The following is a 14,248-nucleotide window of genomic DNA, read 5'->3' as shown; positions in this document are numbered from 1 at the left end:
TAAACTGAGAAATAAAGTATTTAAAAATAAAAAAAACATGACGTCTCCAACTGCTGGGCACCACCGGTCGCGGCCGCCCCGTGGAAACGTCGCACAGGAGTGTGCCGTTAGCCTCATTAAATGCCACATCCTCCAGCCTGAGTGCTGTGATGGCCGTCCTGTAGGCCTGAACGTCCAGGTCGGAAACCTGGTCTGAGGCCATGCGTGCATAGTCCAAACCAACATGGACGACCCCGATCAAGGCCCGAGAGAGACAGTCTGCCACTAGATTGTCCCTGCCTGCGACATGCTGAATATCCGTAGTAAACTCTGAGATATATGACAGGTGCCTCTGCTGACGGGCAGACCATGGCTCACTTACTTTAGCCATAGCAAAAGTGAGTGGCTTGTGGTCTACAAATGCCGTGAACGAAAAGAGCCTCCAGCAGGGAACGGAAATGCCGCACGGCCAGATAGAGGGCGAGGAGCTCCCTATCAAAAGTGCTATATTTGCACTCATTAGGACGAAGCTGTCGGCTAAAAAACGCCAGTGGCTGCCAAGCCCCACTCACCCACTGCTCGTATACCGCTCCAACAGCATAGTCTGAAGCATCAGTGGTGATGGCAACAGGGGCGTTGGGAAGTGGGTGTGCCAGCCTGGTTGCATTGGCCAGGGCGGTTTTAGTATCGACAAATGCCTTGCGTCTCTCGTCCATCCAGTCCACCACATGTTTGGCGATTTTACCCCTGAGAGCCTCGTAAAGAGGTCGCATTAGCTGAGCAGCCCGGGGGACAAACCGATGGTAAAGATGTACCATGCCAAGGAACTCTTGCAGAGCCTTGATGGTGGGTGGCAGTGGAAAATTTGCTATGGCGTCAACCTTAGATGGGAGGGGAACTGCCCCATCTTTGGTGACGTGGTGCCCGAGGAAATCGATCCTAGACAGCCCAAACTGACATTTAGCTGGGTTAATTATGAGCCCATGCTGACTGAGTCGGTGGAAAAGGGTCCTGAGATGGGACAAGTGCTCTGCCTTGGTGGTACTGGCGACTAAGATGTCATCTAGGTAGACAAACAAAAAAGGCAGGTCCCGTAACACAGAGTCCATCAAGCGCTGGAATGTCTGTGCTGCGTTTTTAAGCCCAAATGGCATGCGCAAGAACTCAAACAAACCAAAGGGAGTAATCACCGCCGTCTTAGGGATGTCCGCTGGGTGGACCGGCACCTGGTGGTAACCTCGAACTAAATCTATTTTTGAAAATATGAGCTTCCGGGCCAGGTGGGTGGAAAAATCCTGAATATGTGGAACCGGGTATCGGTCCGGTGTGGTTACCTCGTTAAGGCGGCGGTAATCACCACACGGGCGCCACCCGCCGGCAGCCTTGGGGACAATGTGAAGGGGTGAGGCCCATGGGCTGTCAGAACGACGGATAATACCCAGGTTCTCCATGTTGGAAAACTCTGCCTTGGCCACGGCCAGCTTGGCAGGATCTAGGCGTCGAGCCCGGGAGTAGACTGGCGCACCTGCCGTAGCGATGTGATGCTCCACACCGTGCTTACTGGTGGAGGACGAGAAAGTGGGCTGGGTAAGGACAGGGAACTCAGCTAGCAGCTGGTGAAACTCATCTGTAACAGACAACATGTTAGACAAACCCACAGGAGGCGCTGCCCCGACAGTACATTCAAATGAACAAAAGGTGGTGGCGTCGATCAATCGATTGTTCCTGACATCCACCAACAATCCATAGGCACAGAGAAAATCAGCACCCAGCAGGGGCACAGACACATCAGCAGTAATGAAGTCCCAGCTAAACCGCCGCTCACTAAAACACAACTCCACTAGCCTACTGCCATACGTGCGGATCGTAGTACCATTGGCAGCTTCCATAGGAAGCCCATGCCCGTCGGCCAGGGTGTCCACCCTTGACGCAGGCAGCACGCTTCTCTGTGCCCCTGTGTCACACATGAAACGCCTGCCTGAGATGTTGTCCCGAATAAACAGTAGCCTGCCGGCCCCACCAACGCTCATGGCCACTGTTGAGCGCCGGCCCGGGCGTTTCCCGGCCCCTTGTAAGTACATGGGGGACGGCATTGGTTAGCCCTGGCTCCATACTTGGTGTGAAAGAAACACCAGCCAGTGTCTCTCCCTCGCTGGCAAGGTGCTGCCACCGCAGCAGCGACGGTATAATCCCCATGGTAAGAGGTAGAGGGTTGGTCATGATAGAACACGGCCGTACAGTGTTGCTGCTGGCTGGCCAAAAAGAACTTATCCGCCTCCGCGGCTAACATACGGCAGTCATTTATTGTTGTGTTTGTCAAGGCGGCCCTTACCTGAGCCGGTAACTGGCGCAAGAACAGCTGTCGGAAGAGAAAATGGTTGGGCTCATGTTCTCCCATCAACGCCAACATCCTATCCATAAGCTCGGACGGTTTACTGTCGCCCAGACCTTGCAATGAAAACAGCCGGTTAGCTCGTTCCACCTCAGATAGTTCAAAACACTTCAACAAGTGTGCCTTCAGCGTGCCATATTTGTCATGCGCCAGAGGGTTTGTGAGTAGACTCACCACTCTGGCTGCCGTGTTAGTCCCCAGCACAGCGACAACGTGATAGTACTTAGTGTCATCCTCCGTTATTTTCTTTATTGCAAACTGTGCCTCCGCCTGCACAAACCATGCAGTAGCTTGCGTTTCCCAGAACTCTGGCAATTTCAGCGCGACTGCTGCTTCCACAAACTTCAGCGCGACTGCCTGTTCCATTGTTCAATCGTCCTTGAAAGCGTCCAAGAACGTCAGGTTCACCAATGTAGGAGGCGGGAAATCACGACCAAAGAGAGTGAAGTTTCTTTGACCACACATCAGTGTGCATCATTTAATAGCATAGCCATGGATACCACAACAAACAAAGTCAAGCGTTAATATGGCCGCTCTAGATACCCCGGATGCCCCGTGTCCTTAAAGTGACAGTGTAGGTGGATTATGTCCCGTCCAGGTAAGTGCCCATGTAAGTGCCCACTACAGTAATGTGATAGATATGGTAATGTGATATATATGGTAATGTCATATACATGGTAATGTGATATGGTAATGTGATATACAGTACTTCGTAATATGATATATATGGTAATGCAACCAGGCTGGCACACCCACTTCCCAACGCCCCTGTTGCCATCACCACTGATGCTTCAGACTATGCTGTTGGAGCGGTATACGAGCAGTGGGTGAGTAATATGATATACAGTACATGGTAATATGATATACATGGAAATGTGATATACATGGTAATGTGATATATATGGTATATATGGTAATATGTTGTCATCATCACTTCATCTTTTTCAGCCTAGGAAGCACCGAAGTCAGTCTCCTCCTGGGGGCTGAGGCTCAGTAAAACAAACTTGTACAAGTGCTATTATTATAACAGCGATGCAAGAGCACAGGACTCAATTTGGGCATAAAATAAATGATGTCATGTGAAATCCTTGGAACCCAATTGTGGTGATTTTAATGTCTGGACTATTGAATTGAAGGTCCTTTCTGTGCCTAGAATGTTACCAGTGACCCTTTTTGTATTTTATTTTATTATAATTGTTAATTGTAAACAGCAGCACAATAGCAGCAGCATACAATAGCCAATGGCAAGTCTGTATCTCACCTTGATTGGCTGAATGAGGAGGAGACTCTGAAAAAAAGAGATCACCATGGAGACGAGCCAGTTCACAGAGCGGCCCTTCCCGAATTTCAACCCGTACAGCATGGTGAAGAATCCTGCCACGCAGCTGGTACCGATCACCAGCACCCAGCCAACAAACACAAACCACCAGGAGAGCCCCCTCTGGTGACACTTCCCAGTATTTCTCCTGTCAACAGTGTGCTCTGTACTTGGGCTACGAGAGACAGGGAGACAGGGGTGGAAATTACTAATTAAATACATTTAATTATACATACAATGAAATATTTTCTTTGTGAAGTACTTGTGCCTTACTGTGAATAATATTACAACTAATACAATGAACTAATATTGAGCTATTTTGCTTCACTACTACAGTAGGTACCTGCCATGTTGTGGGAAGAAATTTAGAATAGCTCATTTTTAGAATACCTCGTACAAATATACGAGCACAGCTTGTGGCTGGCTAGCTTGTTAGCTTGCGACTAGAAGTGCTCATTGCTTTCAACGAGGAATGTTAACAATTTTCAACCATTTGAATTTAGGCTAGCTGGAGAACACGCCAGGCAAAATGTCAATGTATCGCTTCCAAGTCAAGGAATTAAGAAGATTTCTGCACCTCTTGTGATCAAGCTGGTGGTCTTCCAGAAGGGCCTTCATGCCTAGGATTTGTTGCATGGCCTGTCTGTAGCTGTCTGGGTTGGGGAAGTCTGACGTTCCAAGCACACTCAGGGTCTTGTCAATATGACCTAGCTGCCTATAGAGATACTTGGATTTGTTGCTCTTCTTTTTCTGGACTCCAGCCATCGACTTTTCAGTGCTGGTCAAATCACTGTTGTCTGGAAACACATTAATAAATGTCATGTAGATAATCTTGCCTGTAAACTGTGTCAGAAGGTTGGCTTTTTGTACAGAAACCAAAACCACTTTTAGTAGAAGGAAGGTTGCTGAAGCAGTTTTTCTGTCTTTTTTGGATTATGGAGACATAGTTTATAGACATGCTGCTGCTTCCACTCTAAAGCCTCTGGACTCTGTATATGTGACCCGGCACGGTCTAGGCCGCCATATCTCGCAAGAAAGGATTCTTCAGAAATGCCGAAAACGTTGCGTGATTCAGAAATGTTCTCTATCCGTTTCCTTATTTTCTAAATGTTATACGACTTGTAAATGTGTTAATTATTGTTAGATTGTCCGACAGGATTTATTCCGACGCAGAAAATCTTCCACCTTATATCACTTCACCCTTCTGCCCCCTTAGCAACTATTTTGTGTGTGTTGCCTATATATTTTTGTGTTTCTTTGTACAACGATGGCTGTGTTGATTATTATGTCATGAAATTGGGTCAGTTTTGGTCATTTTCGATATATATATATATCCATTATGTTAAATGATCATCATTAGAATACCTCTAAAAAAAAGTTATAGACCTTAGCTTGCCAATTAACCTACGTTTTTTTCTTCCCATTGACTCTAATGTTAAAACGCTGGGGTGCGTTGAGCGAGCAAGCATGATTGGAAGGACTCTCTCCTCCTCCTTCCTCTCCGTGTCACAGCGGCTGAGCTGAACACTTTGAAGCCGGGGGGTGGCACCTCGCGCTGCTCGCTGATCTCACTATGTGCGGAAGAGGACTGGTTCTTCAGCAGACAGCGGTCTGTCTTCAGAATGTACCGGGAGAACGTTTACTATAACCCCGCGGATATAATAATCAATAAGCAGTGCTTAACGTTAGCGTCTCAGCTATTTCTGACCGAATTAGTCATTAATTTGTAAATATAAAGACAGATTATTTTTCACAAGGACTTGGTGCATGTTTTCCATGCTGCAATATGGGGTTGAAAACTTGTATAAATATGAAATAAATGCAGATTTCTGTGTTTTTTTTGTCATAAAAAAGGATTTACTATCAAACAAACGGGAAGATAAGTAGTTAAAATTCTGAAATATTTGTAATCTTTTACAGATATATTGAGGTTATGCTCTTAGTGCTCTTCCTGAAAAGATTTTTTTTTAAATATTAAAAATAAAAAATGATATGGCCTTGAACTTGATGCAACACTTTCCTGCTTAGCATTATAACTCTGCTAACTTGTTACGGGGGCACAAGATAGGCTAGACCTCTCATGTTCACCGACCCAACGGGGAATCTACACATTAACTGGTTTAATTAATCTGCACTTTCACCACAGTGAAAGTGAACATTTCCTGGGGAAAATCTACATTTTCCTACATTTACACATAACATACAATATATATTTTTCAGGTCAAAAGCCGCTGCCAGTGCAAGTTTGAGTTGTGGCCTCGTTTGCCAGTATTCCAAAAAGATGGCTGCACCTCTTAGCTGAGGCTCCATGAGACGGTGAGGCCCCTGTGTCTCGGCAGTGGGGTCAGCAGAGGCTTCACACTCTCTGCAGTGTTGTCTGACAAGGTCCTCCAGCACCGAGAGGACAGCGTTGATATCAGCTTGTTGTCCTCCAGGCCTCCACTCTAACTCCACATCGCTGCTCTTCACGGTCTTAGAGAGTGACTGCACAATTCTTGTAATATCCTTGAGAATAAAATAAATAAATACATGAATTAAGTGAGAAACCAGAGAACCATGATTCTAACACAGTATTTCAAAACAATGTCGTGCCCCACGGAATATGAATGGATGACTTTGTCTTTTAACTTTGAGATCTGCCGATTCTGAAAGATTGTATAAAAAACATTACTTTAAATATTGTAGATTTTCTCACAATTATAATATAATATATTATAATTGTGAGAACACATACACATATTATGAACACAGAAACCGACACCAATAAAAGCCCATATTGATGCCAAGCTCTAGTAGAAAGTAGACAGTAATGATAATAGTAGTATATCCTTCTACATATTGTAAAGCTTCTTCTATAAATTTTAAATGCACATAGATTAATTTTACCTTGATGACCGTGTCTAATCTGACGTCCTTGGGTTGGCGCTCTGTGGATTGGGTCTGTGAAGGAGAGGTTTCACCAGCTGTGCCCCGTTCAGAACTGCCCGGCCTGGGCTTCCTCTCTCGAGGACGAGCGAGTCTGAAGACGGTCACAATAAGCAGATTCACTGGGAACATGATGAGTGAACTTTGAAATCCGACCATGAACTGTTGCCAGGTAAAGGAGAAATTACCTGAGAGAAACAAATGACGAGACCAGAGAAAGAGAGAGAGAGAGAGAGAGAGAGAGAGAGAGAGAGAGAGAGAGAGAGAGAGAGAGAGAGAGAGAGAGGAACCAAATTAAACCAGAGTACCTGGAGAAAGCCCACGCAAACACAGAGAGAACATGCAAACTCGACAGAATGGCCTCCTGCCACGGTTGGAACCCAGGACCTTCTTGCTGTGAGGCAGCAGTGATAACCACTGTGCCACTGTGCCGTGCTAACATGTAATTCTTCTGTTAGGTTTGTATTGATGCAGAAATATCTTTTGTGACAGTATAAGACAGCAAAGTGCTTGGAAAAATACTAATTGTAAACATTGTGGTGTCTCTTGTTGTGAGTTGTGGGTAGCAACAGTAGCTACTGTGGTCTAGTACAGGGGTTCCCAAACTGTTCAGGCCACAACCCTCAAATAACGGTGTCAGAGAGCCACGATTATAGGATTTTTTTTTTTTTTTTTTTTTTTACATTTGTATTAATTTTTTTATAAATGGAAATGTATGGTTGAAACATGCACACGTTCAAACGCATAACACCACATATTCATTTTATAATTCTAACCCTTTAAATGCCAGTGTGTGTGATGGCATATATTTGCAATATATCAAATGCAAAGTAGATTTTTCTGGGGGGGATTATTACAGGCTAGCATGTGTCAATGATTAGCAACAACAGTTTTTTGTAAGGGTCCCGCCTCCACCAATCACATGCGGCTCCCTTTGTGTGTGTGAGAGAGAGAGAGAGAGAGAGAGAGAGAGAGAGAGAGAGAGAGAGAGAGAGAGAGAGAGAGAGAGAGAGAGAGAGAGAGAGAGAGAGAGAGAGAGAGAGAGAGATAGTTATCCAACTTGTGTGAGTTGCAGTTATCTCCTGGTTGTTCCCCACCTATCTAACTATTGCGCTGCTGCAACTAGAAACACTGTCATGGCCTGCTTCTAAGTTCAGTGGCCTGACTGCATACATTATTTTTTTGGAAATCATCTGGCGACCCCCCCCCCCCCCCCACCCGTATAGGGATTTATCATTGAGAAAATGTATTATCGGCTATTATAATAATTCTGCCTCATGAACACTGGCAAGCTTTACATTTTACACAAAATGAGCTCCATTCTATCACTAACATTAATGTTTAAGCATTTTTGGTTGAAATAAAATTATACGTAATTATTTTACGATTAATTGCGAATTGTTTCATGTTGAGCTATAGATTGTGGATGAATACACAGAGAAATGTACACCATGCCAATGTTCATGCTTTATTTGTTTTAAACTAGACGATTTCGAAATATGTCCATTGGAAATACATAGCAATTTCAAGCGAGGTGGACCGGCCAGAAACAACAATGACGTAACCACTACACCTCCCTATAGGTAGAACATGGCACTAACACTAACGCCAAGGGTAGGGGTTCACTTCCTCTACATTTATTTAGCAGTGGTGGGCCACCACTATGAATTGAAAATGGGGGACCCTGATGTAAACAAGACAAACGTCTTTCTCTGGTCTGCATCCCCTTAACAATTGTGTGTATTGAGCCGTACTGTATTGTACCCATTCTGCAATCTGTTAAATAAAGTTTTCATTCATTCATTCATTCATTCATTCATTCATTCATTCATTCATTCATTCATTCATTCAGTCATTCAGTCATTCATTCATTCATTCATTCATTCATTCATTCATTCATTCATTCAGTCATTCAGTCATTCAAGTTTTCATTCATTCACCACAGCAACATGGGAAATTAGCAAAAACATTATAATGAAGCTTAATTTCCCTAAATAGCAGGTATGTATAACTTTAATTATTCTCAATCATCCAAATGATCAATTATCAAATTATTAACAGTTTTAATGATACTACTACAATCTGTACTGGAACCAAAGCAGGACCACCTACCACAAAGCAGGACCACTGACACAAAGCAATGTTAGGGTAAACACTGTGACATAATGTTCTCTCTCTAAACTCTCTGTACCCAGATCCATTGTCTGCTCTGAGGGGTCAGATGGAATCCCATAGAACATCATGCTGGTCAACATGGTGCAGAGCAGCAGAGAGAAGCAGCAGGAGACTCGCTGTACGCGGGTGAAGTGGCTGCTGGCAGGGCGGCTGACCACGGAGAACCAGAGGTGTCCGTCACTCAAGTCTTTCATTGTCTTCGTGAAGAACAGATTACTGGAGAAAGGGAAAAACATCAGTTAGTTAAGTATTGTCACTGACGTTTTATTTTATTCTATTTTACTCTGACTATTCTATTTCACTCTTTTAGTACAGATTTTATTACAGATTTTATTACAGATTTTAAACTGTCAGGTTTTGTAATTCAGAACTGCAATTGAGACAATGGGTCGGAACCCCTGGACAGAAGGATGGGTGATTTTGGGGTACCTTTAAACCACATCCCAAGCTTGCAGTAACGTACAGGCAGCGACAGCTGTCTCTATATCCTATATTGACGGTATGGGCTCCAACGCCTTTGGGTCGTCTATTCTCAGAACTGCACCATTGCATTATTTTACTCTGTCTATTCTATTTGTAATAGTTTATAAAACTGTTGTATTGCACTACACTATTGCACTATTTTATCATTTTAAAATTGACTATTTTATATGTGACAATCAAGCCGTAAACAGGGAGGCCTGTTGGGATGTTGGATCCTAATGTGGGGAGCTGTGATTTGGTGTCTTACCTTGACTTTGTCTGTTTTTCTCATCTTATGCCTGTCTTTTTTTTTTGCTGTTGTGAAGCACTTTGAGCTGCATTTTTTGTATGAAAGGTGCTATACAAATAAAGTTTAACATTATTATTTAGATTATTTAGATTATTCCATGAAATGTAACTTTATGTCTTGCGTCGACATGGTTCTCATTCTGAAAAATCTAATATCTAACTGATTATTTATTTACCTTTATTTTTCAACTGATTACTGTCTCTGTATTTAAACCGTTGACTGTATTTTGTGAATACAGTGAGTTTCTTTGGTGGAAGGTCAAGTGAAGGTCTTACTCCTCACCTGAACCTCTTCAACTCAATCTCTGTGGCAACATGGAAAACTTTATCCAGAGTGCCGTCATCAACATCTAGGGCCAACCAGGAGTTACACAGGAAGTACCATTTCTCTTCTGTCTGTAGATCCTGCACCAGTACTTTGCTCACATACCTGAAGGAAAAATCTCATCTTAAAAACAACTGAAACTGTCTGGGAAAAACAGAAAGGGCACTGCATCCATCTGCAAGGTCATGACATGAAAACCATTGGAACATGACAATGTTCTTTTTTTGTTTTCAACATCACAAAGTCAAACACTGAAATGAAGATAAGATTAGATATTCCTTTATTGATCCCCTTGGGGAAATTCAGGGTTGGAAATTGAGTATTAGAATAGTAGCCTACTGATAATAGAGCCCAGGGTGTAAAACCTTTCTGTGGCTCTGTTATGGTTTGTAACCGACCCCAATCGCACAACACAAGACAGGTATGAGAGTAAGCCAAAACAGGACATTTATTCAACACAAACAAAAAGCGGCACTGTGCCTTTAAGAGGCGAGCAGGCTAAGGGGCTAAGGCTAAAGGACAGGGCCAGGGCAAAGGACAGGGCAGGAACAGGGGCACTGGAGAGGGGAACAGGGACAGAGGCCCGGGGAGGCGGGCTGGAGACAGGGACAGAGAGAGACGCATCCTCCCGTAGAGGATTAGGAAGCGATGCGCGTCTGGAGTAGTAGCGCGCCGGCTAGACGTCTGGAGTGGGACGCGTCGGCTTGAAGAGCGCGCATCCCCCCGTAGGATAGGGAGCGATGTGCGCCGGCTTGGAGAGCGCGCCGGCTCGGGGTCTGGAGTGGGGCGCGTCGGCTTGAAGAGCACGCATCCCCCCGTAGGATAGGGAGCGATGTGCGCCGGCTTGGAGAGCGCGCCGGCTCGGGGTCTGGAGTGGGGCGCGTCGGCTTGAAGAGCGCGCCGGCTCGGGGTCTGGAGTGGAGCGCGCCGGCTCGGAGAGACGCATCCTCCCGTAGAGTATTAGGAAGCGATGCGCGTCTGGAGTAGGAGCGCGCCGGCTCGGGGTCTGGAGTGGAGCGCGTCTGGAGTAGGAGCGCGCCGGCTAGAAGAGCGCGCATCCCCCCGTAGAGGATTAGGAAGCGATGCGCGTCTGGAGTAGTAGCGCGTCGGCTAGACGTCTGGAGTGGGACACTGGAAAACCTCCCGTAGAGAATTAGAGAGCGCACCGGCTGTGTCCCACTCCAGTCAAACGGCGACAGGTGGCGATGGCTGGCACCTCGTCTCACGCCGGAGAAGAACCAGCATACAGATACAGATACGATACGGAACGACCCGACGAGGACTGGAGGGGAAGTCCAGGTATTTAAAGCCCTCTGGGGCGCTAATCATAACTTAACACAGCTGTGAAAGGTAGTCCAAGGGTGTGGGCTGCTGAAGAGCAGAGGAGAGTAAACGAACGCGAGGGTGGGGGCTGGAGAGGTGAGGAGACAGGGAATTAAAGGTCCAGGGAACAGGCGAACCTCACAGTACCCCCCCCTCCACGGGAGCCACCGGGCGACCCAAAAATACAGACAGAGGGGCAGGGGACATGACAAGGCAACAAACAAAAAAAATGGGCCATGCTAGCAGGGGAAGCTACACCAAAAGTGGGGCTAGCAGAGGGACAGGGAAGCTGCCAGGGCACTGATAGCTACAGGGCCTATGCTAGCTGTACTGCTACATTAACATAGAGGCTGCGCTAGCTGCCGGAGCTAGGCTAGCAGACAGGGCTGGACCAGCATGAGAGAACAAGCTAGCTGGAAGGACAGTCCTAGCTGTGGGGAACTGACCTTGCTAGCTGAAGGGGCAGTCCTAGCAGTGGGGAAAACTGACCTTGCTAGCTGAAGGGGCAGTCCTAGCAGTGGGGAAAACTGACCTTGCTAGCTGAAGGGGCAGTCCTAGCAGTGGGGAAACTGACCTTGCTAGCTGAAGGGGCAGTCCTAGCAGTGGGGAAACTGACCTTGCTAGCTGAAGGGGCAGTCCTAGCAGTGGGAGAAACTGACCTTGCTAGCTGAAGGGGCAGTCCTAGCAGTGGGGAAAACTGACCTTGCTAGCTGAAAGGGCAGTCCTAGCAGCGGGGAAACTGACCTTGCTAGCTGAAGGGGCAGTCCTAGCAGTGGGAGAAAACTGACCTTGCTAGCTGAAGGGGCAGTCCTAGCAGTGGGGAAACTGACCTTGCTAGCTGAAGGGGCAGTCCTAGCAATGGGAAAGCTACACAAAAAGTGGAGGCCATGCAGAGGGACCGGGTTAGCTGCCTGGGCATGGCTAGCTACAGGGGAGCTAACGAGGCTAACAGGGAAGCTAACAGGGGAGTCAACAGGGGAACTAACAAAGGCTAACAGGGGAGCTAACAGGCTAACAGGGGAGCTAACAGGGAAGCTAACAGGGGAGTCAACAGGGGAACTAACAAAGGCTAACAGGGGAGCTAACAGGGGAGACTAACAGGCTAACAGGGGAGCTAACAGGGAAGCTAACAGGGGAGCTAACAAAGAAGCCAACAGGGGAGACTAACAGGGAAGCTAACAGGGGAGCTAACAAAGGCTAAACTCAACATACACTGTCTGTGCTGGCTGGGGTCGTCGACTGGTCGGGTCGTACTGTTATGGTTTGTAACCGACCCCAATCGCACAACACAAGACAGGTATGAGAGTAAGCCAAAACAGGGCATTTATTCAACACAAACAAAAAGCGGCACTGTGCCTTTAAGAGGCGAGCAGGCTAAGGGGCTAAGGCTAAAGGACAGGGCCAGGGCAAAGGACAGGGCAGGAACAGGGGCACTGGAGAGGGGAACAGGGACAGAGGCCCGGGGAGGCGGGCTGGAGACAGGGACAGAGAAAACAGGGTTAAGGCCTTGGACAGGGCGAGGGCCAGAGCTGCTTACAGGGATGGAGTAGGAGCGCGCAGGCTAGACGTTTGGAGTGGAGCGCGTCGGCTTGAAGAGCGCGCCGGCTCGGGGTCTGGAGTGGGGCGCGTCGGCTTGAAGAGCGCGCCGGCTCGGAGAGCGCGCCGGCTCGGAGAGACGCATCCTCCCGTAGAGGATTAGGAAGCGATGCGCGTCTGGAGTAGTAGCGCGCCGGCTAGACGTCTGGAGTGGGGCGCGTCGGCTTGAAGAGCGCGCATCCCCCCGTAGGATAGGGAGCGATGTGCGCCGGCTTGGAGAGCGCGCCGGCTCGGGGTCTGGAGTGGGGCGCGTCGGCTTGAAGATCGCGTATCCCCCCGTAGGATAGGGAGCGATGTGCGCCGGCTTGGAGAGCGCGCCGGCTCGGGATCTGGAGTGGGGCGCGTCGGCTTGAAGAGCGCGCATCCCCCCGTAGGATAGGGAGCGATGTGCGCCGGCTTGGAGAGCGCGCCAGCTCGGGGTCTGGATTGGGCGCGTCGGCTTGAAGAGCGCGCCGGCTCAGAGAGCGCGCCGGCTCGGAGAGACGCATCCTCCCGTAGAGGATTAGGAAGCGATGCGCGTCTGGAGTAGTAGCGCGCCGGCTAGACGTCTGGAGTGGGACGCGTCGGCTTGAAGAGCGCGCATCCCCCTGTAGGATAGGGAGCGATGTGCGCCGGCTTGGAGAGCGCGCCGGCTCGGGGTCTGGAGTGGGGCGCGTCGGCTTGAAGAGCGCGCATTCCCCCGTAGGATAGGGAACGATGTGCGCCGGCTTGGAGAGCGCGCCGGCTCGGGGTCTGGAGTGGGGCGCGTCGGCTTGAAGAGCGCGCAAGAGCGCGCCGGCTCGGGGTCTGGAGTGGAGCGCGCCGGCTCGGAGAGACGCATCCTCCCGTAGAGTATTAGGAAGCGATGCGCGTCTGGAGTAGGAGCGCGCCGGCTCGGGGTCTGGAGTGGAGCGCGTCTGGAGTAGGAGCGCGCCGGCTAGAAGAGCGCGCATCCCCCCGTAGGATAGGGAGCGATGTGCGCCGGCTTGGAGAGCGCGCCGGCTCGGAGAGACGCATCCTCCCGTAGAGGATTAGGAAGCGGTGCGCGTCTGGAGTAGTAGCGCGCCGGCTAGACGTCTGGAGTGGGACACTGGAAAACTTCCCGTAGAGAATTAGAGAGCGCACCGGCTGTGTCCCACTCCAGGCAAACGGCGACAGGTGGCGATGGCTGGCACCTCGTCTCACGCCGGAGAAGAACCAGCATACAGATACAGATAAGATACGGAACGACCCGACGAGGACTGGAGGGGAAGTCCAGGTATTTAAAGCCCTCTGGGGCGCTAATCATAACTTAACACAGCTGTGAAAGGTAGTCCAAGGGTGTGGGCTGCTGAAGAGCAGAGGAGAGTAAACGAACGCGAGGGTGGGGGCTGGAGAGGTGAGGAGACAGGGAATTAAAGGTCCAGGGAACAGGCGAACCTCACAGGCTCACATTTAACTAAACCCCAAAGTTTTTTTATATAAT

At 48.4% G+C, this 14,248-nt stretch overlaps 1 protein-coding gene across 1 annotated transcript in view; it reads right to left on the bottom strand.

The window, feature by feature from the left end:
• Positions 1–14,248, bottom strand: part of LOC311228134 (polycystin-1-like protein 2) — a gene marked incomplete at both ends in the record, with an annotated part of 152,981 nt that overhangs the window by 95,967 nt on the left and 42,766 nt on the right. The window contains 9 exons of the mRNA XM_084314049.1: positions 552–1,042; positions 1,418–1,606; positions 1,837–1,933; positions 3,633–3,864; positions 4,267–4,486; positions 5,981–6,194; positions 6,576–6,802; positions 8,806–9,005; positions 9,844–9,990. Of these exons, the coding sequence (XP_084170175.1) occupies positions 552–1,042; positions 1,418–1,606; positions 1,837–1,933; positions 3,633–3,864; positions 4,267–4,486; positions 5,981–6,194; positions 6,576–6,802; positions 8,806–9,005; positions 9,844–9,990 (2,017 nt within the window). The remainder of the gene's footprint in view (positions 1–551; positions 1,043–1,417; positions 1,607–1,836; positions 1,934–3,632; positions 3,865–4,266; positions 4,487–5,980; positions 6,195–6,575; positions 6,803–8,805; positions 9,006–9,843; positions 9,991–14,248) is intronic.

The sequence above is a fragment of the Notolepis coatsorum genome, assembly GCF_963971535.1.
Source record: "Notolepis coatsorum genome assembly, chromosome: 5".
Taxonomy (NCBI): domain Eukaryota; kingdom Metazoa; phylum Chordata; class Actinopteri; order Aulopiformes; family Paralepididae; genus Notolepis; species Notolepis coatsorum.
This window is presented reverse-complemented; position numbering and strand designations above follow the sequence as displayed.